General features: G+C 42.5%; 1 protein-coding gene across 1 annotated transcript in view; it reads left to right on the top strand.

Annotated features, from left to right (window-relative positions):
- Nucleotides 1–4,153: 4,153 nt before the first annotated feature.
- KIF5C (kinesin family member 5C) overlaps nucleotides 4,154–26,319 on the top strand; it is a 92,859-nt gene continuing 70,693 nt past the window's right edge. Inside the window, exon 1 of the mRNA XM_067299424.1 lies at nucleotides 4,154–4,334. Within this exon, the coding sequence (XP_067155525.1) occupies nucleotides 4,209–4,334 (126 nt within the window). The 5' untranslated portion in view covers nucleotides 4,154–4,208. The remainder of the gene's footprint in view (nucleotides 4,335–26,319) is intronic.

The raw sequence follows: 26,319 nt of genomic DNA on the forward strand, positions 1-26,319 counted from the left end.
AATTAAATAACAATGTCTGACAACATTTCAAATTCAAGAATAGCATGCAGTACACGAAGTGCAAAAGCAAGATAATAAATAGCTACTCACAAACTTCCAATCACTTAAAAGCATGGCGTTATAAGGCCATGTCCATTTCTTGGATTAAACGGCCAATGGCTACCAAATCAGGAGTTCCGACTATGAGGCACGAAATCCACCTGCTGGCTCGACTCTTGGTAACTATCACCGCAAGCCCTGGAGCTCAGCACTTCCTAGATTAAGTGGTGCAAGTAAATGTTTCAGTAAAAGGGATATGGCTTACAGAAAAATTACATGTGTATAAAATCAGAAATTACTGCAGATGATGTTGGAATATGAAATAAGGAAGCATGTGTTTTTTAAGTAAAAAGGAAAAAGACCAGGACAGGATGGGAACTACAGGAAAGGAACCCCGGTGGCCCAGATCACGCAAGTAGTTATCACCTGTCTGGCCAAGGGAAATATTGCTTAAGGGATAATCATCTTGATTATCTTGTGAGTGTTGGTTATCCAGATCCTATACTTAGGCTTTTAAATTCTTTGCCTGGACAAATGGTCTGTAGCCTGGTCTCTCCTGAAGGATTAATAGGCCTCCTTCCCTTTGGTGGTGCATGGGTATGCGGATTAGGTTGTTTCTGTATTGCAGGTTCTCCCAAATGTCTTCTCAACATTTCTTAGTTTATTTTGTTGCCTCTTCTTCAGTCTTTGGCTTCCTAACTTTTTATTCCCTTTGAACATGTTCTTTTGGCTCTGTGGAAAAGACACAGGTTTTCACTTGCCCCAGGTATCTATCTCCTTATTTCTATGGGATCATCTCTCCACAAGAATCTCCGTTTTGCTGCTGTTCAGCCCTGCTATCACACAGGTCACTTCTTTTTGGTTTTCCCACAGCCTGAACAGCTTGGCCATAACGGTGGCTCATCTGTAGAGAAATGGAATCTCATTGTCGTCTTATGGTCAGTTCCCAGTCTCAGAGGAGAGGATTTGTTATTCCGTTTGGATCTCTTCGGCATCCTAGGCTGTTTAGTGAACTGTCTCAGCTGAGGCTGGCTCAGCTTGTGAGTTTCTTCAGGAGCAAGCAGAACTTCTGCCAACCCATATATAACTCTGCCAGGGTCATCTGAAGGATGGACTTTGAATCTAGCTGGAGAACATGCCCCACAGCCTTAAGAAAAGGAGATGATATCAAAGCTTTCTTTCTTTTACTTTTGTGGTACTGGTAGCATGAAAATTCTCTTATATCCAGGTGTAGTGTAGCTCACTAAAGCCAGACAGAGTGCAAGGGTATTTTTTGGAAGTACACTATCAGTTAAAAAAAAAAAAAAAAAAAAAGCCATAGTTTCAGAAATGAAAAAGATTAATAATGATAACATGTAAAATTATAGGAATGGGGCATGAATACTTTCCTGTATCTTTTGAGTTCATGCTTTTTGTGATGTAGTTTCCCAATAAACAGTAAATCATACCTTCCACCATTTACTACTCCGTGAGGTGCCAGGGCATTGAGATCAAGGTGGAAGCTCACAAGCTCATGAAGTTCTAATCACCTCAGAGACTGACTGGAAACTAATGTTCCTACTATGTGGCTTAATACTCAACAGTCTAATAAGTAAAAAGAGCAGGTTTATGACAATATAGCATTGTCATACATTAACAATACAGACAATATAATATTGTGACAACATAATATTGTGACAATATTGCTAAGAAAAACGCTCTTTAGTGCATTCTTACTGGTTGCAGATTATACCTACTCTAATTAGAAAATAGAAATTTGCCTATCGTGATCCAAAATGAGCTCTTGGTATTGGAGAAAAATACAAACGAATTCATCAGAACAGTTGTCTTTTATGACTAAGCCCCTGCTTGTCATGACTTACAAATTCGCTATTCAGGGTAAAAGCTTGAAACATAAAAGAAATAAGAGCTAGATAATGGATAATCCACAGGAATAAATCACATTATATAACAATGTCTTATCACATCCTGCACATTGCTAACTCTCTTTGATGTAATTACTTTTAAGAAGGGCATGAGAGTCTTTTTAACTAGCCTGCTCTTTTCATATCCACATCAGGTAATGAGGACAACCACCGTGGCTAAAAGAAAAAGAAATCTCCTTAGGAATGCCAAAGAACTGACCATTGTCATCTTAATTATATGGCTGAGGCTAATTTAATGCAACTACAACTCTGTTTTTTGGAGGAAATTGATTGCAGGAGTTGCTTGGAGTGGCTATAGTCCAGGGAACATCTCCCACTTTCCAGAAAACCTCCATGGTTGTTGCACGCATCTTTTAGCAGTCTAGCTTGCAGGGAGAAAAGGAGGGAGGAGGCAGAGACTAAACAGGGTAGTTTAAACTATTTCAGACAACTCTAATCAGTTAAATGAACTAACCTTGGTACAAGGTTGGGGGTGGGAGGTACTTTTCAGCAGGCAAAGAAGAAATATGGCCATACTCCTTATCAGAAAGTGAAGAGGGACAGCAAGAGCGAAGAGTAGGAACAGGCACTAAGACTTTGTTTTTCTCAGATGAATGTTCACTGACTGAATAGTGACAAACTTCTTGTTAATTTAACAAGGTCAAAGCTTTGCTCAGAGATACTATTTTTTTCTGCCCTTTTTCACAAAAATACCTAAGGGTAGTGTAAAGAACGGAAACACTGGCATGCCGTCTGAGGAGGAGTAACTAAGCCTTTAATGTCTTTATAGATCTGACTTGTATCAGAGGCAAAGAACAACAGCTATCCTCTCATACCGCTTTGCTCCTGCTTTAATGTATGGAATTGTCCATTTAGTGTACAAAATGTCTGCAGAAGAGAGAAGCCAGCACGTGGAGGCCTAATCCAGAAAGAGCACCCACAAAAGAGCACCGTGTTAACTCATTTTCGTTTGTTTCTCCCAGGTTGCGTATAAGCGGGATTTCTGTTTTTGAGTTAAAAGGATAAATCCTTCCTGCCACATTAATTATTATAATTTACCAAGGACAAAACCCAAACCTAAGCGCTGGAAACGTACGCGGTTGGAGGGTGGCCGTGGGACGAGGGGCAGAAAAGCCCTCTCGCTGTGGGGGGCAAAACTGCCCCTGGCAAGCTGTGCCCGCATGTTTGCGCCCCCCCCGGGCTCGCTTGCTCCGGGTGGGGTGAGCTACAGCGTCCCGGCCCCCAACTCCCTGGGGGCTGAGAGGGGCCGCTGAGGGAAGGGGAGCTGCTGGCGGGGGGAGAGGGAAGCCAGTGGGGGGGGCCGTTGAGGGGAGCCGTTGAGGGAGGGGGAACCGCTGAAGGGAACCGTTGGGGGGGGGGCAGCCGTTGAGGGAGGGTGGAAGCGTTGAGGGGGACCGTTGAGGGAGGGGGAGCCGTTGAAGGAAGCTGTTGGGGGAGAGGGAGTCGTTGGGGGAGGGGAGAGCCGTCGCGGGGAGCCGTTGAGGAGAACCGTTATGGGGGGGAGAGCCGTTGGGGAGAGCCGTTGAGGGAGGGGGAGCCGTTGGGGGAACCGTTGAAGGAAGCTGTTGGGGGAGAGGGAGTCGCTGAGGGGAACCGTTGAAGGAGGGAGAGCCGTTGCGGGGAGCCGTTGAGGGGAACCGTTGGGGGGGGAGAGCCGTTGAGGGAGGGGGGAGCTTTTGGGGGGGGGAAAGCCGTTGCGGGGAGCTGTTGGGGGGGGAGAGCCGTTGAGGGAGGGGGGAGGCGTTTCGGGGGGGAAGCCGTTGGGGAGAGCCGTTGGGGGGAGCCGCTGCGGCGCGCGCGGTTCCCGCCCGCCACCTGCCGCGTGGACTACGCCCCCCAGCAGGCCGCGCGCGCGCCGCGCCCGCGGGGCGGGGCTGGCGTACTGCGGTGCAGCCACAAAGCCCGGGGGTGCGGGAGCGGCGGCCGGCGCCGGGCGGCGATGGCAGCGCCCCGGCTCTGAGCGGTGCGGGGCGAAGGCTCCGACTCCCCCGCCGCTCTTCCCCCCCCCTCCCCCAACGGCCGCGCCGGTGCGGACGGCGATGGTTGCTGCGCGGGGGGCTGAGGTGCGCCGCTGCTGCCGCCGCCGCTGCTGCTGTGCGTGAGCCGGGCCCCCTCCCCGCCCTGATGCCCCGCTAGCGGCAGGGAGGCCGCCCGCCCGCCCGCAGCGCCCGCCTCGCAGAGGGCTCGGTGCGGCAGCCGCTCGCTGCAGCTCCCCGCCGGTCCGCCGCCCGCCGCGCCGCCGCGATGGCGGACCCCGCCGAGTGCAGCATCAAGGTGATGTGCCGGTTCCGGCCCCTCAACGAAGCCGAGATCCTCCGCGGGGACAAATTCATCCCCAAGTTCAAAGGCGAGGAGACGGTGGTCATCGGGGTAAGTGCGCCCGCTCGCCCGCCCGCGCTGCGCGGAGCCCTCACGGGGCTCCCGAGCATCCTCCCGGGCCGCCCGCCCGCCCATTGTTGCCGCCGCGGGGCTCCTTCACCTTGAGCCCGGCCGCAGCGGCGGCGGCGGCGAGGAGCCCCCCGGCCCCGGCGAGCCGCGGAGGGGGCGGCGGTGCCGCTGATGTCATCCCCGCCACTGGGCATGCTCGGCGCTCCGCGGCGGGCCGCGCAAGGCGCCGCCTCGGCGCGCGCCTCCGCCCGGCAGCGGCCCCGGCCCCGGCTCCGGCTCCGGCAGGGCCGGCGGGCGAGGCGGGGGGTCGCTGCGGCAGCCGCCGGCCGCCGGGGAAAGTTTCCCCCCCCCTCCTCGCGGCGGGCACCGCGGAAACCCGCCCGCGAGCCCCTTGCGCGCCCCGAGCCGGGCGCGGACAAAGAGGCGGCAGCTAGCGAAGCCCGGTGTGTCTCGGCGCGGCTTCCCTGCGGCGGGCGATCCTGGTGTGCCGCATGTGCGGTGCGTCACTGCTGGTGCGGGACGCGCCGCGCTGGCCAGGCGCCGAGCGACCTGTGCCCGCGGGTCTCTGGGGGAGAAATGCGAGGGCTGTGAGGCTGAAGACTGGCTATATATCCTTATTTAAAAAAGACCCACGCACGGTGAAGCTTTTTCTTTTCATTAAAAAAAAAAAAATGTTTAAGCATCAGCTCATTACCACGCTTCCAGAGACGACATATTCTCCAGTAGGACAAATTTCAGCTTTTCTCGCACCTTATAAGGGCTAGGCTACTCGTAATGTAGTAAAGGCTTTAAAACCAGCAAATCGCGCGAGTCCCTTCGTGGTTGGGGATGTGGCCCCTGTGCTGAGTGGTTAACATGGCGCAGCCCGCTTGTCACGCTCGCTCGCGCGCGCGCTGAAGTGCCCCTGCTGCTCCCGGAGCCGGAGCTCTCCAAAACCGGCTTCTCAGCAGCGCTGGTGTTCAGGAGTCTGCTGGTGATGGTCTCGGAGGGCGTGGATGTACAATACTGGACACGTTAAGTTCATTTGGACTTCAGCTTACTGCCTAACCTGTAGTGTTCTTGGTGCTTTGTTTTATATGTAGGTCTACTTTGGTTAAACTGATAATATGACCAATACTGTGCTATGATAAGGAGCCCTTAAAATTAATAATACTAAGAATGTGCTATTACTTACATGTTCGGTTAAGATTCTTACTGAAACTATGAGTTAGCAGAAACTTTAAGCTGCTAAATAATTATGGACGAGTGAGGGAAAAAATTCTGTCAGTTCTGGACATAAATGACTGACTCATTTCTCCTTATTTTTGCTTAACTAATTTGGCTATATAGGAAACACTTCTTTTATTTGAAGGTTATAGTCTTAACACACACATCAATCTGTTAGAGATAAGAATCTTATCAATCTCAATTGGCGATACAGGGCTATCATTTTGGTCTGCAGATGTTTGGAATGAAGGAGGAATAACTGTACCACAATCATCTGGATGCTTAAAAATCATATGCCAGTAAATCTCTTTTCCTTTAAATAAGTAAACCCTCAGATATATGAAAAGTAGATTAAAATGCATCAGTTGAATATCCTTTTAACAATATCATTTTTCAGAGGAGTAGAGTTTAGAATACTTTTTTCCCCTTCAGTGGATGTGCAGGTAGCTTAGAATGCATCATTGTTTGCTAAGTGTCCGTCTGGGATAACGGTAACTGTGATGCATTGAAAAGGTATTAATATCTTGCAGATAGCAGATGATTCCTTTAGGATAAAGATTAAAAGGGAAAATAACAACAATCTTCAATTTCTACCATGGAAGTTTAAAGAATATTACTGGAGAGGGAGGGAAAAATGCATGTATTCTAAAGAATGTATTTTTATCCTTACATATGTATTTTCAGTTTGGCAGGATAATTTTTCAGGGTTATTATTAGTCATCTTGAAAATCTGGTCTTAAGCTTAGGGTATGCTTTTCCCTCCCATTCATAGGGCGAAGTACAGGTTCTTGCTTAGATGCACATCTTGATCATGTTAATTAGTGAAAAATATCCTCAAATACAGCCTGCTTTTTCTAAGAAAAAACATCCAGCTGGGATTCCATGGGGATATTTGTAGCTACTTGCAGTTTTGTAAATATAAATGAAAATAAAAAATCTTTACATATTCATTGTCATCTTTATTCACAGTACTGGGCTCATGGAGATTTGGTGCAACTTGATCTACAGTGGATGCCACTGCTGTTACTGCTTAGATCCAACAAATAATGTTTAGCTGGGGGAAAGAATCCTGATTCTGATGGAAGATACTATCAGAGTGACCTCCCATCTAGAAAACCAGTGTTTTAGTCTCAAAAAGTTCTTATAAATGTTATGTAAAACAAAAACAAACCAGAAATGAACACCTGTGCTTTATTAAAGCATTTGGAAGAAGTCTGCAATGCAGCTTTATTTCATAAAATATTGGAAAGGAAGATGTTTAAAATTCTGTTTAAATTAACAATTTCTGTTAAAAATGAAAAAAAAAATCACAGGAATTTGTCATCACAAAAGAAAAAAATTAAAACTGAACAGGTTAAAGGAAATGTCTATTTTTTTTCTGAGATGTCAGGAAAAGTAAGTCTAAATCTACTTCCCAACAAATGACTGTGGGGAAATGCTTTTTCTGGACATTGTACCATCATCTCCCATTATACTTTTCTAGGCCTTGAACAGATTTTCCAACAAAAAACCTAAAGGTCAAGACTCAATGATCTTACTGTTTCTTGAAAATAAACAGCAATGAAGGAGCTTAACAACTTAGGCTTGAGTTTCTCCAAGATATCTTTTGTATCATGAATAAAGCTGCATCTCTACAAAGCCCATGGTTGCATGTTTCAGAGTTCTTTGTCAAAGAGTCCTAAGGCAATATCCTAACGCCAGTTAAATGCATTGGGGTTGAAGTTTGACCCACAGTCTTGTGTTCTAGCCTCTTCCATGAATCTCTATGTGGTTAGGGCTTTGCATGTGCAATGCAGTGAAATATGGATAAGCTATGAGTTGAGCAGTAAGATTAAAATGTCTTACCTCACTTTTCCCCTGTGGTTAAGAAGATAAACAGATAAAACCCAGTGTATTTTGATTCCACTTCAAAGTCTTAAATATAAAAGCCTTTTATGATGTATCTCATCTTTAAATGTGGCAATAAAAGGCAAAAATGATAAATACAATGCTTTTTCTTGCGGTGAGCTATGTAAGTCTGCAGTTTCATTTTGTATTTCTGTTTGGTTTTCTGCAGCCTCAAGGTGACTCTCTAATTGATTGTTTTGGCTGACATACCTAGAAATGTATTTTCCTTGCTAGCTTACTTCTTACAGTCTGGTCAGAGAGTGTGGAGCTGTTGGCTCTAATAAGCCAGAAAACTGCCTTGGTTGCTTATGGTTTCCCCTTCCAGTACCTCCAAGCCCATTTATTCCTGAGCACCTGCAAAGGATGGAGAGGCTCCCTGCCTTGGGGGATTCTGTGCATGAGGAGACTTTTTTTTGCTGCTTAAACTTATGGGGGGACAATGCTTCCAGCCTTTCCCAGTATTAAAAAAATAGAGGAATTTAGTTCTAAATGAGATGGTTTTTCACCTCCTTTCTCTGGCAGGTCTAGAGTGACCACTTTCAATGTAATTTAGTAAAAGGCTTATCTGAAGACTGATTCTTCAGAGGCAAATGTTTCCTGTTTAGAAGAAGAGCATCTAAAACTAATCTTTCTAGTCAGTGCAGAAACCTAAGGTTAATGTTATCAGGAAGAGGATAAAAGGATTTTTCATTCTGATTGTCATTTGCTTTTTGAACTGAAACGTGAGGGCACATTTAAAGCCGAGCTTTGCCTGAACTTCTGAACACTGAGCTTGCTGAGCACTGCAGTCCTCTGCTGTGTCCCCGGAGTCAGGCAGGCAGAGCAGATGAGAACGTTTCTAACAACACGCACTCTTGCTGACTGTGTTGGTAGGCTTTAGAATAACTCTGCCAGCTCTCTTGGTGAAGGTACGTGTGGGAAAACCAGCAGAGAACTACAGGGTAAATGTGAGGGTCCTTACAGGAACTTGTTTTACTCTCATAGTAAAAAAAACAACTGTTTCATCCCTGAAACGTTATACATAACTAGCTTATTGCGCTTAAAAAAATGTCCTTTGATACTCTGGTGCTGTGAGGTGGTCGCTGCTGTTTTGCAAGGTCACATTCCATGAAGTAGACTGAAACAAAAATTGAGAGTCTCTTTCTTTGCAGGGGGCGGGGTAGAATCTGAGCAGTGTTGGGTTTCTCTGTTGGTTTGTTTTGTTGGGTAGCCTTTCTGGCAAACAGTATAGGTACTGTTTGGAAGTTGTCTTCTGGAGGAATTCTCATTTATTTCCATCCCCAGAATATGAATATGTTTTATTTGACCTATCCCTGTAAAGTCAACAGTTTGTACTATTGTAAAGAAGTTGCCGCCTTAATTTGCTCCTGTACAGAGATCTCTGTAGCCTGATAAGCAGTTGTCACTCGTGTTCAGAGATCTTGAACTGTTATAAGAGAGACCTACCAAAAAACTTAAATCATAGGTGAATGACTAATAATAATTTTAAAAGGTATAAAAATTTGCCCTATGCTCTAATAATGGTAAGTTGCATATTTTTTCCATGGGGTATGGTACACTGTGCTTCTAGCAAAAGCTATGCATCTATCTCAAAACACAATACTTATGTATGTTGGGGTTTCTTCATGATGCAGTCTAAAAATACCTTTTTGTATGGCTTTCTGCCTCATACCAGTTTGATGTAGGATGTGAAGTGGAGATATGACTTCTGCTAGCAAAGCTGGCTTTATTTTACAATTGGAAAAAATCCTTTTTTTTTTTTTTTCCTTTCTATAAAGCATAAGTAGTCTTGATGTAAGAATTCAGTTGATATGTAGCCATGGCATTTTCCTAGTAGAAGACTTAATCTGGGAACTTAATGCTAGCTTTGTCACCAAGCATTTTTGGTATGGTTTCCAGCTCTGCTTAATTTTTCTATTCCAATGAAGATTAGGTGTGTTTTGTATAACAGCCTTTTTGAAGGACTGTTGTGAGATAGATAAGCATGACCTCTGTATGGAACTGATGACCTCCGAAGACATCAAAATCTGGCAAATACCTGTTTGGGAATCTTATCTTTCCAAAGTGTTAGGAAAATCTTATGACTTGGGAAGATTACCATGCTCTGACAAAAGCTGGAAACCTTTTTTTCCTGCTGCGCTTTCCTACTTTGTGGATAAGACAAACCATGATGTGCTGTGCTCCTTCCCTGTGACATTGGACTATGTTGCTTTTGGGCTGGACTATTTCCAGAGAAGCAGCAGCTCATGACTGACAGATCTGGCTCTTGCTTTTTCTGGTGATTCCTTTCGGTAGTTTAAGCCACTAGGTAGCTCAGGAAGAACAGGAAACCTAGCTTATAGTGCATTGCTGTTTATTTGGGTAACAAATGCAACAAATACAGGATCGTTCCACAGAGTTAGGATGGCTTTTCTATACCTTGCGGAACCAACTGTGTGGTAGCCATCCAGGGAATTGCTCATGTGCTTGGTTTCTGAAATAATAGTTGTTTTTCTTAAGGCATACTGCTGTGCTTCATACTTATTTTCAGGAGCTTGTGTAGAATATTGAAATCTTGGGAGAGACAGGATGACTGATAGAGTAGTTCTTTCGTTCTGTTCTTATAGCGCGTTGGCTAAAGAGCAAAGCAGTTTGGGATCTAATTATCAAGAAATACAATATACTTCCATAAAACGTTAAAGCAAATGTAATGTACAATATTAATTACTTTTCTGTAATACAAGTCAGTGGAGAAAATCTGTCTTGATAAGGACTTGCAAAAAAGTCTTCAAGTTTTTCCAAAATCTAAGCATATCTGCTTTTCCATTATCAGACTTCATATCTATCCAGTCCCGTAATCTAGGCTGGGTCTGTGTGTGATGGGGAAACAACTTTCTTGAGAAATTTAACACCTCTGCAGTGATGCTGAGTTTGCATGGGGATTTGGTGCACGCAGCGCTTTAAAACATTGTGTATCTGTTTCTGTGCGGAGGATGACTGATCTATACCAGAAGTATCTTCATCTTGCGTACCTATAGTTTTCCCAAGTTATACAACAGGTATTTTGGGAAGAGCTGCAGCTGATTCTGCTTGTGGTAGTCTGCTGGTGTTGAACCAGTCTTCTAATTTTCAGTTAAGGTTCAAAACAAAATAATTATCTTGAAAAACATTGCATGGCACATTCTTGCTATATTTTGGCGTGGATAGTTACTTTGGAATGGGTAGTGTGTTTTGGGGAGTGTCTGTCTGTTTTTGTGAAGGTTCCTCTGCTGTTTCCCTTTTGGAAAGGATATTCTTTCAAGCCTGTCTTGAAGTGCTGAATTTGAGGGGAAAATAAATAAATGTATACTTTTTTGATGAAGCTGTACTTGTATGTGTTTTTCTGAAAATGAAGTGAGCTGCAATTGCGTAAGAAGGAATATGGCGTGGAAGTGGCATCTATTTATTGTTGGTGGTCCTAGAAAGATGATTATTCAGCATATAAAGTTCATTATTTTCACCAAAGCAATATCCCTTTTGTGTTTCCTCAGGGCATTGAAGGCTTTTTGCATCTTTTTCCAGTCCCATTTAGGTGTCGTTCTCCAGAAGTATCTTCATTCTGCATACCTATAGTTATGTCAAAAACATGGATTTGTAGTTAAATCTTTGAAACTTAATGTAGATGATCTATTTCAACAGGATAGGCTTCAAGACAGTTGGGAAATTAATCTCAACTAATTGTCTCAATGGTGTCCTTATTTTGCTAGTTCCTACAAAATTCCTTTCTTTTAGACCAGAAGAATGCCACCTGGGTATATTCGGCCTCTTTACTCGCTTGCCTCTTTCTCGTTTGTTGCAGTCTGTTTCTTATTCTGTGAAGCTGTTAGTCATTGATGTTTGGATTCATTTCTGGAAATGCCAGTTCAGTCTGGTACAATCAGATTTATAAGTATTTGGGGAAGTCTGGGAATGCTTCTCCCCTCCCCCCCCCCCCCCCCCCCCGGTGTAGTCATACAGCTTCCTGCCCTAAACAAAGGCTTAATTTGCAGAAAAGAAGCTGTTGGGGAATGATATGTACTCACCTCCCCACAACTTACTTGTGTTTCCAACTGTGTGCCAGAAGAATAAAAGCCATTACAAAAGATAACTGGCATTTCATCCTCCTTTAATAGTATAACTTTCTCTGTAGCAGTTTAGGTAGGGGTTTTCCCCTCCATTGAGGACAGTATTAAATGGAAGTTAAGTATCTTATGTCATCTGTATTTGTCAGTTCTCTTGTTTGAAAACTTGAGTGTGCATAAACTGAGCGCTCTGGTTTCATTGGTAATAGGGAAAAGATGGAGAAAAGGTGAATTTTAGATGTATGTTGAAGAGGAAATAGAAGTAATAACACAGAAGAAACAAATGAGTTGAGCTCTCTGTTCCCTGCTTTGGAAAGAAGTATATATAATCCAAATGTCATCCGTTAGCTCTCTGTGGCTTGGAACGTTTGGGTTGCTGATGCTTTTTTTTATCTTGTTAAATTCTGGCTGCTTTAGTTGAATACAAAAGTGTATTTGGAATTTAACATGAATGTTTTCATCAAAAGTTCTTTTCTACATAAGAGAACATTTATTTATTTAAACAGAGAAAACGGTCTTGTGCATAGGATACTTTGTGTCCATTTTCACTAGATCTTTCTGAGCTTGAAATGGTGCATCTTAATGTAGCCAAGCACAACCAAATGCAATTATCTACCAAATACTTTCAGACCCTTTGCTTTCCCTCTTTCATTTACTTCTATGTTGCTGCAGCCTTTTAAAACTCAGATGTTATGCCAAAGTAGCACTCATTCTTAAAGCGTATTTACCAAGTCACTCAGATTGAAAAATGAGTGTGGAAATGAGTCTTGGTTCAGGGTCTGCTCTGAATTCTCTTTTGTTGGGAACCGGGATGCTGCAGGGTGAAGCAGGAGACTTCCGAGTGCGTTCTTTGGCAGCGGGCAGAAAACTGAAAGGACACGGGGTGCAAGGCATTTGAGACGATAGCCTGGATGTGCAGTATGGGGTAAACTATGCTTCAGCTGACACTGCGTGTATAGGAGCAGAAAAGTGATTTAGGGCTGCTCAGTAATTGTTTGACACTTATGACTTGACTGCAGTGTTGCCAATGTGTGTGGGTTTGGCTTTGTTTTGTTTTTCCTCCCCCAGTTCCACTGGAAAGTACAAATTGGATAATGGAACTTTTCCATGGAAAGGCTTTGTGAACTGGGAAAATGCCTTCATTCAAACTAATTGGTTTGGGAGTATGGGAGTGTGAAAATGCTGCATATTTAAACAAACAAACAAAACACTTATCTCAAAATATGCAAAATGGGTTTCTTTGGTGTTCTAAAGATGTAGAATCAGAGGCATTATGGCATTATTCTGATGGATTCCTACTTTTATTCATCTACTGGAGAGAGCCAGATCACTTCTAAATATTTATGGCTTCTTCCACCCTTCTCAAAAGGCTTCCTGTAATGAAAACAAGTTGGCTTTATCTAAAATAATGCAGCATTTAATAGAGGCAGCTTTGGATCTTGACTTTCTCTGGGATGTTCTGGAAATGCACGTGACTGTTACCAGATTCCCCTTATAATGTCGATAATTGGTCCCATGACAACCTCCGAAAATGCATAGACCCTAATTGAAAACAAGAATGTTGGAATTTTTCCCCCTTGAGAAATAAGTATTCAGAGATAGGACCTTAAATATTTAATAGTAATCCTCTTAGATGTCTTTGCAGAAAGTGACTTGTTTTTTCAGTGCTTCACTCTCTGCTGAATGAAATCTTACTCCACTACCTAATTATAAAGATGGATAGAAGATGCTGTTGGCTCATGTAAGAGACCATCTCTGGGTCAGAGAGCAGTAAGATTCTGGGAAAAACAGGGTTTTTTGGAAGCTGTTCTTAAACATTTCTGCTGCATGAGAAAGATGTGATACTGAAAAACACATTTTCTTATTGTAAGCCTTTGGGCCATTTGATAAGTAACTTGGGCTGTATTCCTGAACAGAATATTCCTGCTTTTATCTTAGATATTTATAGTTTCTCACAATGGTTGCTGTGACACAGTCTCTTCTATTTAATTGACCTTGCAGCAGCCAATGAGGTGAGGAAGACCCGTTATCCTCATTTTAGGGGCTGCGAGTTGACTTTTAAAGTCACACTGGGAATCTGTGGAGAAGTTGTATCTATCTCTTGTACACAAGTAACACTCTAGCCGCTAAATTATTCCTTCACTTAGTGAAGAATGTGCAAGAGACCATTATCTGAAATGAGATAACTGGGTTAGGGAATATTTTTAGCAAAGCTGTTAACAGAACTCTGACTTTTCTGCATTTGTAATCTCTTTTCTTGACTATATAGTTCTTGTGCATTGCTTGAATCTCTGTATTTAGGCCAGTGGTGAGATGTGGATAATAATACTCATGCAACTTCATAAAGAGCTTCGAGATTTTATATTGTTCACTTGTATTTGTTTAGAGCAAATCATTACTACTAATGAAAGTTGTGGGGTTTTTTTGAATAAAGTGCTCTGTAATACAGGTAGTTGAGCACCTGTACTTGCAGGCCCTAGAGCCTATTGAGGGAAGCGCAGAATACAGCTGGAAAATATGTATATTGGACTAGCTCATAACACATGGTGATGTTCCAACCAAAGGTGCTTGGGCTAATTCAGCTGGAACAGGCACAGAAAATGTTGCCGTGTTTGCTGTGTACCTGATAGGATTTGCTGATGGCTTGATCAATGCCATGTGCCCTTCTTAAATACAGTGACTTCTATAACACTCTGAAGCCACGTTACTTCCAAGTTTTACTGCTGATGCTTTTAGTAGCTGACCTGTTTCACTTACACTGCAAACACAGTTGTCTGCACCCATATCATCTCTTTGCTCTCTGACGACAGCAGTCGATTCCTCTTTAACACCCCCACACTGACTTTGCCACCATGCCAATCATGCAAGGTGCCACTACTAAAGACTGACCTGTTGGTCTCAAAATACTATCACCCTCTGCTCTCCACCCATTTTCTATCAATTTTATTAATTTGTTTTTCTTCTTAGTTTACTTCATATCTATGTGCATTTTAATTTCTTACCACTTTCTGGGTCAACTATAAATACCCAGTGGAAAATTCTGCTGTCATTTGATAAACACATTTGCTTGATTATTTTTCACTTGATGGTATCTTTTAAAATTTAACTCCAAAAAGAAAGCAGTTAAATCATACAAATAAAAATCTTAAATTAATCTTGCTATCCTGAAAGACATGTTTCTTTATATTAGACAAAAATGTTTGCTTATATTGGTAATACAGGGTTTATTCTACCCATTGCTTACTTTATGTGCAGCCCGGATTTTGTAGGTATTATAGAATAGCCTTAGCCATAAACTTCAAACGAAACTGTTGCCAGCACAGTCATTTCACTGTTGAGGAGTTCTGAGCACTATGCAGGAATCACATCCCTTCTTTCCGTGATGGAGACGCATAGGACTCCCCTACTAAGAGCTGAAGAAAAATGAAGTACAGAAGGTGATTTTTATACAGAGCAGTTTTTAAGGCAATGTCAGAACGAGGAATAAGAATGAGAACTAGAAAGCGCCGGTGTGCAGTTCGCCGCTCTTAGCCTTGGGCTAGAGTGCTGCCCGTGCCGCCTCCGAGCAGCAGGTGGTCCTGGGGGTGGTCCTGGCACAGCCCGTGGCAGGTGCCCGGCTGCTTCTCCAGGGCACCCGGAACGCCAGCTGCGAACGTCCAAGACTCCCGCGAAACTGCTTCCCTTAGCAGTGACTCCTCTTGGCATTTTTCAGTCTCCATCCTATAATCTAAATTTTTTAAAGGCTGCTTATTTGAAATGGTTACGAATATATGTAGGTGCAGCAAATTTGGAGCTGGCTACCTCATTTACTGCAGGGAAAAGTGCTGTGCTCAGTAGACCTCCAAGCAGTTAATCATCATGACGGAAAGGTACAAGCTGCCTGCCGGGGAAGCCTGCTCCCTGTGCCGTGTGCGGTGGGCTGGCTTTTCGTTATCCTTGTTTTGTTTTGTTTTTTTTGTTTGTTTGGAAGGCTGGCGATGTCCGGAGCTAATGGAAAGGCTTATTGATGTGGTTGTTTTCTAGCAGCAGACTGAACTATTACCCTCATTCTTTATTCCCTTTCATCAGAATTGATGAATAGCATATCATTTAAGATAGGCTTTTTTAATTTTAAGTGAGCTCTCACTTTGTTAGTTTTATGATGTGTACATGTACTATTTCAGTGAAGGCAGTGCTATACAAATGCAGAATTTTAACTGAGATGAGTTCATTTTTCCAGCTTGATGCAGTGCTTAATCTGTTACCTTTAGTAAAACTTTGCATTTGGCTTGTTTCATATTCAAATGTTGTACTGGAACTTATCAAATCTGGACACTTGTAAGTGTCTTTAGGGAAATCATATAAGAGGTCATTTCTTTGGTCACCGGTCTATACAAAGGAAATTCTTCTCCCTTTTCTCTTAACTATTACTGGGTTTGGTGGCTTAAATTTTAGGTTTTTCTGTACAGGGATTTTTGCTTAACTAGATGATCTTGTAGTACCTTTAGTATTATGGTAGCTACCAAACCCCACTTCAGTTTCATTGTGAGAAAGTCATTTGGAATACCATTTTTAAAAAGCTAAAAACCTGAAAGACGAAACAGCTAATTGTGTGTCTACGTAGTCTTGCTAGTGCGCCTTGAAATTCAGAGTAATTATGTTGACTTGGAGAGAGGTGGCTTCTGTCTCTAGGATTGATTTGGAGTCCTCTGTTGATCTGTGCTTGTTTTTGAAGAGCTCTCAGTAACTGTATAACGTATGCCCCTTGCGTGCCGTGGCCCAGCCTCGCTAGTGCAGGAGCGCGTGTGCTGCGGCTGCGCAGGGGAGGCAGCCCCTCTGCTCCTCGCGCTGCCGGGCAGCCACAGCAGTTCCTGCTCGCGGCCGCGTAGAAGGAGCAGCGGCAGCATTGCTGCCCTGCTGATACGCCTCTGATAGATACATGGCTGATTATTTATTTATTTATTTTCCCCAGGATCAGCTAAGTAGAGAATTGCTAATAAAAATACCTTGTTGCCCTGGATGCACGCAGTAAGCGATGTTCAGCCTCTCTAGATGGGCGGCTGTGAGGGGAGGGCAGGCTGCTAGTCGACAGCCCTTTGGTGTCTTGCACGTTTTGTTTATTTCTGCTTGAAAGAAATAGAAACCCGAATCATCATTTATATAACAGGTAGACACTGTGTTTATATGACTATTGTCTGATAGATCTTGGCCCTTTTTTCATCTGTTTCTTCACCCACTATGGCAAATAAGCAGGAATGCTTTCACTTGCATCTGAAAGTGTTTAACATGCTCTCTTTTTGTGCCTCGTGAACGCTACAGAGAACAGTGTGGCAGACCAGATTGTACCAACATGCGGAAGTAATACATCAGCCTTACTAAATCTGATAATAGAATTACTGCCGGATAATTATAGCCAGACTTGCCTGTGTGTTGATAATTTAGTGGAAAAAGGGGCCAGTATGCTGATCTCATTGCTATGCTGTAAGAAGAAGTGTGCTATATATGTAAGCTGTGTGCATTTTTAGCTGCAGTAAAGTCACAGGAAGGGGTTATGAATCAAAAAATCCTTTTCTGCACTTAAAAGAACAAAAATTACTAACAAAGATCCAAGCAATATATTTCAAAACAAAATTCTCCATCTCTTTGTTCTTACAAGGTTCATAGGAAGGTATTTGTGTGTCTGTATTTTTTTTCAGCTAGCTCAGTAGTACCATTTTTATTCATATTGTTTGTGTAACTGTTTCAACTGCAGTCTGTATAGTAACTTAATCAGAACCGCTTTGTCAGCTGCCCAGGAGAATGCAATTTGTCACTACAGATTTCTCCTTATGGGACAGGTTGGCATAGACATTCTCTCTATACTGAATGCAAAGCCATTTGGAATCACTTCCAGTTGAATTTTGAATGAAACCTCAACAACTTTGGATTTCTTGACCATTGGTTTAACTTAATGCATTACTGATAAATCATCAGAAATGTGAAAAACATTCTTAAATGCTCTATTTTCCTAATGGTAATTCATGCAAAATTATGGAGGAGGAGGTACTTCTCATTTGTAAGGGTTTCAGTATTTTTGTGAGCATGATATTTGTCTCTGCCTATTTGATTACTGGATGTGATTTTTATGAGCTAAAGGTACATATAAAAATGCCTCTTCTGGAATAGAGTTGCTCGATACCACCAAACAAAGCACTGCAGTATCCTGACTCTGCTGCCACAGAAGCATTGGGATTTACAAGTAACACTGGGGTGTCTGCTTAACAGCTTCATACTCAAGCTTCCCTAGCAGCCAGTACATCAGAGACAGTTGTGTGTTTTTTTTTTTTTAATTTTTTTCTTAAAAGCTGTGACCCCAAATGTTGGGTCCTGAGAGAGCCTGGATGATTAGTACCAAAATTATGAGACTTGGACATACCACTTAAAGTTGAGGGTTCTGTTTTCTTTCTCCAAATAATGACATGAGATATATCAGGAAATTAGTTTAACAGGCTAAGAAGCAGAAGCTTGTTGACTGTAAGCTTGTGGGTGGGAGGAATTTGATTTCCCTCTCTATAGAGGGGACATATCGCAGGGACCGGTCGGCGCTCCCGTAGGTTAGAACGGAAGCTCTGCGTGACCCAGTTTGTGTTCGGCAGGTGCTGAGAGCACTTCGTTCCTCCTGGCAGGGATGCTCCCTCCTCTGCCCTCCACCCCTGCTTAGAGAGAAAGCCTGCCTTAAACAGGGAGAAGTGACAGGAGGAGAGGAAACTGGGCAAAATGAGAACAGCATCAGAAGAAATGATGACAGAAATCCAATACAAGTATTACCAAAGTGAAAAGAGGCCAGATTTCGAAATGGGAATCAAATACCATCCAGAACACAGCCCTTCCTGTGCATTCCTCCCTGGGTGGCACTAATCATTCTCCCTAGTCCTATTTAACAAGCTTTTAGACATACATTTCATTTTCGAAGCAAGTACCTCGCGCTAATAGTACGTCGCACAAAGCACCACTTATCTCTGCCAGGTGCTACAGAGTCGATGCTACCGGAACAGGGAAAAGGCAGATGTACAGAAGCTAATCAAAATGGCTGCCCTTGTACGGGGCGGGGGGGCGAGGGGGGGGGTCTCTTGTGAACGCTATTCTCAGTCCATATTTGAAGAGGATCGTTGCCAGGAGCAACTCGTCTGCATTGCTTGGTGACAGGGTAATTGCTCTGCCTGCCTTGACATCTGAGCTTCTGCGAAGGCTCTTTGGCGCTCAAATTGTAGCTATTGGTACGGCTGTTAGGGTGCCAATCTCAGTGTTCCCAGCATACGGCACAACCGGGTCCAGCCGGGTACGCGGCATGGTAGGAGCTAATGCTAGTGCAGCCCTGCATCGGATCCCACTACAGACAAAGCTCGATAAAGCTCTGCACTGCTGCCCTTTCAGGTGGGTGGGTGGTGTTTATTTTGGGGGTTTTTTTTGGTGTGGTTTTTTTTTTTCCACACTGTCATTTTTCAATGGAAAAAGGTAGAGGGAAGTACATAAATAGCTGAGCTGTAATTATCTTTCATTAATCCTACTAATATGTTTTGAATGTATACGTTTTGGTTATGTTGCATGAAGGGACACTGGGGCAAACTAATGATAAAAATGTTTCTATTACGTTATATGCTTTCAAAGTCCTGCTCAAACGTTAGGTTACTAAAACTTCAAGCTCCCAGCACTACTGGAATTTAGTATCTCAATGTGCAAACTGGGTGAGTCCAAGCTTTTTGTTGCTGGTTTCCCCAGTGAATCAGTGACTTGGTCAATCACCAACATATGAAGGAGTCAGACTTGCTTCCTGGTCTCTGGGAGTATCACTATTGCACTAGGCTATGGATGCTCCACTTTCTTCGACCCTGCTAGCTTTGACTTTTGAATGCTTGAGATTTCTCAGTTTTGTAAGGGCAGAGGAAAATAATCTACATGCACCAGTTTTTGCTACTGGCTCTATAGTTTGCTGCTTGTGATTATATGGTGAGAACAATTCTGCCCTGGTTGGTGGAGCATGGCCCCACACCGAGAACCTTGCCCATACAGGTGTGCCGTCATGCAGATGTCGTTTTGGCTCCCCACGGCTGTAGCTTGAAGGGAGTCACTTTGGGGAATACAGGTGTGCTGGGACTTGCACCTACCCTAGCTGTTGAACTTTGGGCTCATTTCTGTTGTGACTGCGGGAAAGTTTTGAGACTCTTGAGTAACTCCATCTTCAGGTTTCAGTCACGCAGTAAACTAGTGGCTTTGGATCAATCCCAGAAAGGCTGAATTAATACACAGACCAGTTGTAAATGTGACAGTCTTATACTTTCTTGTGAAATGCTCTCTCCACAGAACAAATGCTGTTCAGTGTAGGTAGTGGGAATGCAAGCATCTCACTTGTTTCTTTTTGCCCATATACGTCCAACCTCACAGGACACTCCAGGACCAATCTGTTCTCTCATTCCCTTCAACCCTAGTTTTTTGTGGAGCATGCTGAAAGGAAAGCTGTTGGATGAGAGGGTCTCACTAGTCCATAAAACTCACTTTGACCTCTGCTGACCTGAGCTGGATTTAAATCTACAACTGACAGTGCTCAGTATCCCATTACTGACCTTCTAAGCCATCTAGTTCCCCCATAAATCTGTAACTGATATCTTAAGCAAAGTGAAGATTAACACAATGCTGCCACAGTAGAATTAAGATGTAGGAATGTCTTGAACTAGGACTGTTTTATGTTGCACCTTTTTTTTCTGTAGGTAGAGCTGATGGTCAGCAACCTACCTGGGATTTTTACTTCACCAAAAAAAATGCTTCAGTTCATATTTTGAAATATCTCTGTTCCCTTTTTTGGCTTGTATAAATGGTATTATAAAACCCCATGGTAAGGAGAGGTATTGTTCCACTCTAACTTATTCCCATAACTCCATATCCCATGAGACAGCGTTGTCTGAGCCCTCTTCGCTTGAGGCTGTTAGGAGCTGCCTGAGGATATTTTTTATATTAAATTATTTTCTGGCTACGTGATTTTTGTTTGTTTTTTAAAAAAATTGTTATTTAAATAACATCAAAATAGTACTTTTAAAATGGCTTTGGAATAGAAGTTATCTTGTATGGCATTCTTACAAAACAGACAATTAATTGTTCTCTCTTTCCGTTCTCTCTTGCTATTAAAATTACAAAGACCTGCAGTTAATGGGGGTCTCAGTCATCTAGGGAAGTTGCACAAACTGTACCTTTTCCGCTATTTCCTTGTACAAAGTGAGTTGTTTTTTTTTGTCTTTTCAAACTATTAGTTTACATTAGTTCTATATGCAGTTCCATATTCTATATTCTTGAATTCTTCTATCCCATTGATATAAGGGAGCAGTTTAAGTTTGGTGAAATGCTGGAGCCTGGTTGAGCTAGAGAAATTTTGGAAAATTGAGTCTGGCTTACTTTTGAGTGCTGCTTTACCAGATTTCTGTTTACTTAAGAACCTGGAAGGATGTTTATCTGAAATGTGAACGACAGCAGCATTTGAAACGACAGTAGCATTTTGAAGTGTACAGGTTAGATTAAGCTGGTCTGTGCTTTGCTGAAGTAAAATGAGTAGATTACAAAGGTAGCTTTGAATAGGTCTGAAAAGATCTATTAGAGTGTATTAAATTAAACTAATACTGGTCTATTGTATATAATACAGTAATGCAAGCTACCGTAAAAACAAGAGGGATCGAGTTGGAGAGGATTCTTGCTGCTTGCGTTGGGACTGTTCAAGTAGCAGCTATCTAATTCCTTTACGTGCTGTGATCTGCATACCGTAAAGCTGAGAGGGCTGCTGAACTGACAGGACTAAATACGTAGTTTATCACATATCTAAAATAATCATGAATTATTCTACTTAAAACTTGATTTTGTGAGGAGATGAGGAAAGATGAAATAATTTATTCTCACTTCCATTTCTGTCACAAAATTAAAACGTTTATCTTAATTTCTTAGTCCAAAAATGGATGCATGACATACATTCTAGACTAAAGTTATACCGAGCACCAAAAGAAGTCAGTCTTCCCATTCATCATTAGCGTAGCTTCATCTTTTCAGAGATTAATTTAAACTGCAGTGCTGTTCAAATGCCCATTTCTGTGCTGTTACATAAGCCGTTAAGTAATCAAGGCCCAGATCTACAAGCTGCTGCGTGCAGCGCAGAGTGCCAGCGGGCTGGCAGGATATTGATAACCCTAACGGTATTAGCATTCACAGTGGAAGCGGTACCAAATGATATGCAGATTGTTAAGTGCTGCCGGTAGCACAGCATCCTTACGCTAGACTGCGTCCTGGCGTTCCCTGCCCGGCTGCAGGGTGCCCCCAGCGCTGGGAGCTGCTGCGTGACCCGTTGCAGCGCCAAGGAGGGTGAGAAGGGAGAGGAGCTGAGACTGTGTCCCTGGGCCTTTCCTCCTCTCTGCCAGAGCTCCAGAGCTGAGCTGCTATGGCCTTGCTGAAGGTCTGAGAGTCCCAGAACAGTAGGATGAGTGAGACAGTTGCCTTCAAGTAAGGGCTGCCCTTCTCTAACGGTGCGGGGAGCTGGTGGCAACTCTCAGCTTGCACTGCAGCTTCCAACACAATGTGACCTCCAGCAGCAACGGCGCCTCCAGGGCTCTGGCTGCAGGCCAGAGTGTTGCTTCTTGAACCGTTAGCCCCAGCTTTGCTGCTATCTTCTAAGAATTTGTCAGCTGGGAATTTATTATGTGATGACAAGGCTAGAGACTGGGAGATGCTTTGCACTGCAGTTTTTGTGAATAGTGTTATGCTAGTAACATCCCATCTCGCAGGCTGAGAAACGCTGGTTAGAGCTTTGGCTTGGTCCGAGTTGACTGATGACTGCGTTGGTTCCATCTCTACCTCTGGACAGTGGTGACAAGCTTTATGATATTAAATAATAATGGAGAGCTGTGACTCAGAGGATTGCTGTGTCAGAGGGGCAAAATTACATTGCTGAAGAGTATTATTTAACATTGGGAGATATTTATATTAAAAAAAAGAATTCAAGTGCTGCTTTTTTTTTTTTTTTATGAGTGAGTTTTTCAGGTCATGCATTTAGAAATTGTTCAACAGCTTTTCTTTCATCTAAAACTTCATTTCCTAAATTGCAGGTGATCATATGCTACCAACATAAAACAATACTTTCTACAAACTGAATATGTTACGAGGAGTTAAAGATTCCTTCTGCTGAAAGTTAAAAACGGAGCTCTGGCCGTGTGCCAAACTCCATCAACTCTGCAGAAATATTCATAAGGTGGATCAATAATTAAGCCTCTATGCAAAAGTAATGTTGTGTTCTGTCAGATGCTGTTTCATGACTCAAATGTATAAACAGGCACTGCAGAGCAATGAGTGCTTGCCTTAATTTATTTTTCGGCTGAGTTTTAGGAGTATTGCCAAGATTTAGGAGTTTCTCTTGGAGATACTTTGCAATCCTATGTAGTGTATTAAGATTATTCTGAATAAAGTTCTGTAATTTTTTTTTATATATATATATATATATATATATATATATATATATATATACCTAACTGTAAGTCTTCTGAATTCTTGTCCACTGGGTAAATTGTTACTCTAGTAATGTTTTTAAGAATAAGTTAGAAAATGGCAGGGATGGCAGTAGTGTTTCCTTAGCCAGTATAACTGAATAAATGAAAAAGAGAATAACCAAACTTAACTGTTTTACTAACATGCACTTATTTTCTCTCTGTTTTTAATGTTTTCAGTCCTCTCGAGAGAGAGCGAGCTTCAGAAGACATAGGTCCTGTTCATTTCTTTTGCTTTATCAACAAAATAGCAAACATCCTTGTAGCTGCAGAATCTGTATAATTGATAAAGGAAAAAAAACCCCTGGATTTTCTGATTCCAGAGCAAATTTGCAGGGGCAGCTATTTATCCTATTTGTGAATGGAATGTTTGATGCAGCATTCAATAAACCTGGTCTCTACATTTTCAAATGGAATAAAGATTTTATAATTTGCAACTAAGGCTAGAGAGAAGTAGTATATTTTATGCTACCTTTCAAGGAAGAAACTCAGTGCTGTTCAAGGGATGGGTCTTGGCTGAAAAATTGAATTGCCTCTGGTAATATTTTGCTTTCTGCTCTTTGTAAAATTCTGACTTCCAGTCTTGTAATTATGTTTTGTATTTATAAGACATTTCCTACAAGAGCACTTAAGGTAGTGAAAACTAGCTTGGAAATAATTTCCCATTAATTAAGCTCCTACATATCCCATGATTTCATCACCTGTATACTCATCTGTTATATGTGCTATCAATGGTATTTTGTATGATATGTTAAGCCCAATTATAGATGATTCATTTTAACTACATCAATAGAACTCTTTGACCTGAATTAGCAGTGAGCCAGAATAATAATGACAAAGTTTCAGCATAGTCATGGTTTGCCAAGTAACTCATCTGATTAAAAATAAGCCATGTGATTTGAGATGGTTTGGCAGTTTGTTTCTGCAAGGACCAAAAGTTTCCCTGAGCTATTGGTTGATGATTACATGACTGGAACCCCCTTTTTACTTGGAGGGCAAGATGATGCCTTTATTTGAACAGGCTGTGGGGAAAAGAACAGTACTTCCTTTAAGGCTCCTATTTTGAGGGGCAAGAAGAGATGGAAATTCAGAGGAGACAGATGACCAAGATTAATGCATGGGGCCTGGTAAGCAAGGTTGCTCCCTCTAGCTGGAGCCCTTACTCTACCATGATTTGTGATGTTGCACTTCCTAGTGGAAGAGGCTATCTGCACAAGTGAAATTGGATTGAGAGAGATGGCTGACACACTGTGCTCTAGGCTTTGAGTACAAGGCGGGCATAACTGGAGAGCTTGTGCCAAGAGCCTGTGAGGAAGCCCGTGTAGGTGTGGTGAGAGCTCTGGTTCGTGGTCAGTTGTCTGATGTCAGATGATCAGCCCTTCGAGCGTTCAGGTGTGTGTGGGTAGTGCAAAGGGATCTGCTTGTTCCTTGCATTTTGAAAACACAGGCAAGCCGCCTCTGAGCTCTTACGGTTACTGCAGAAGGGTGACAGTTTTGGAACTTCTCTGGATTCATCAAGGAAGGATTTAGACACCAACACTAGGGATTTACATGGAGTGACCTAACATGCTGAAAAAGATCAACTACTGCCTCTGATTGTCTCTGCAAAAGCTGATTTCTGTATTTTTTCTCACCCTTTTCTTAATGTGAAAGGTGTTAAGGTGAGACAAAAATCTGTTGCCCATTTCAGTGCCCTAACTATCAGCATATACCTGTGCTGATTTAGGAAGTCTTGAATTCTGTACAGTAGAACAGCCACAATAGAAGTGTAGGGCTGTGCTCTGTACCCAGATACAGCCCATGGCCTTCTGGCTTTCTTAGGAGGTGGGAATTAAGGTTGAAATCTCCTTACACAGAGAAGAGCGTCAAATTTTGAACTGCCATTCTGTCTTACATCCCTTGTTATATCACTTAAAAGTGAACGTGTGACCTCTTCTTGAGGCTTGATCAAAATGGTGTCCCCTCTTAAGGATACATTGGCATGGGATTTTGCAGACCAGTATGAATGTGCTTCACCTCTGCCATCAGCAGAGCTTGTATGTTTGGGGTCAGAACTGTGCTGGTTGCGTTCACAACCACCAGTCAGTCAGAGAACTTGCTCGCAGCCACCTTCTGCTCAAGCAGAGCAAACTTGTATCTGTCTTAAGACAGATCTGCGTGGTAGCTCTGATTCTGGGAGATGGAATCAGGCTATGATTCCTGATCTGATTTGATAGTCTCCTTACAGACCCCCAAAAGCAAAAGAGCATACAAAATCCTGTGGTTTTCCTGCCTTTTGAGATGAGCAATTCTATACCTGAGCTATATGCTGGCTGCTGGAAATTGTTCTGAGCCATCTGACTCACCTCGTGCTTTTTATAAGAGAACTTGGGGTTCAACACTGCGCTGTGGATTCCACCTCTGAGGTCGTGTGCCTGAAAGTTGGATGTCATGTTGCTTAGCTTTGTAACCTGCAGATACATTTGGGGATTCAACCCTAAGCATCTTACCCAAGATAACAGGGAGTTAATCATGAAATTGCATTAAGGTTCCTAATTTTTAGCCATAAGCACTGAACCATCTGAAGCCTAAGCACTGTTTCCATAAGCACTGAACCATTTTTCATTTCTGTCCATATAGTATTTAGGAGACTTTTTTTTTTTTTTTGGCAACAGGAACTGTACTTGGTTGTCTTTAATTGGCACTGTATTAGCTTCTTGCTTACTGCTCTGTGATGTTGTTTGTAAAAATAATAGTTTTGATGATGCCTGCATTTATTCTTAGAATTCTTTTTTTCTTTCTTATGAAATCCTCTTTGACTCAAAGATGTTTTTTCTTAAATGCCAATTCTGTAAATTTAGCAGGAAACTCTAAACATTAAGCTGGTGAAATAATAATTGGCAGTATGTATGAATAGCATCATTCTTTGTGATATCCAAGGGCCAGAACAGAATTTATCTTGCTGTCAATACAACTTCAACAGGAATTGTGTGGGTGTATCTGAGCACTTATCTTAGCCATTATGCAGCAGTGGCATAAGTTAATGGAACAGACTGTCAGGGAGACTGTAGGAAGTAATCACATAGGAAGGAAGATGTGATTTATGTATGAGATAATACATTGTATATAATAAGAAAGCTTGAAAAATAATGTGTGGAGAAGGTGCACAGATAAAACTGCTAGTATCGACTCATAAAATAACACTTTATTTTTAGCCGCTTATTTCATTCCTGAACTATAATTTCTAATACGGCTGAAATCTTCCTGATTTTGATATTTAATTCAAGC

This window comes from Apteryx mantelli, chromosome 6 (assembly GCF_036417845.1).
Source record: "Apteryx mantelli isolate bAptMan1 chromosome 6, bAptMan1.hap1, whole genome shotgun sequence".
Taxonomy (NCBI): domain Eukaryota; kingdom Metazoa; phylum Chordata; class Aves; order Apterygiformes; family Apterygidae; genus Apteryx; species Apteryx mantelli.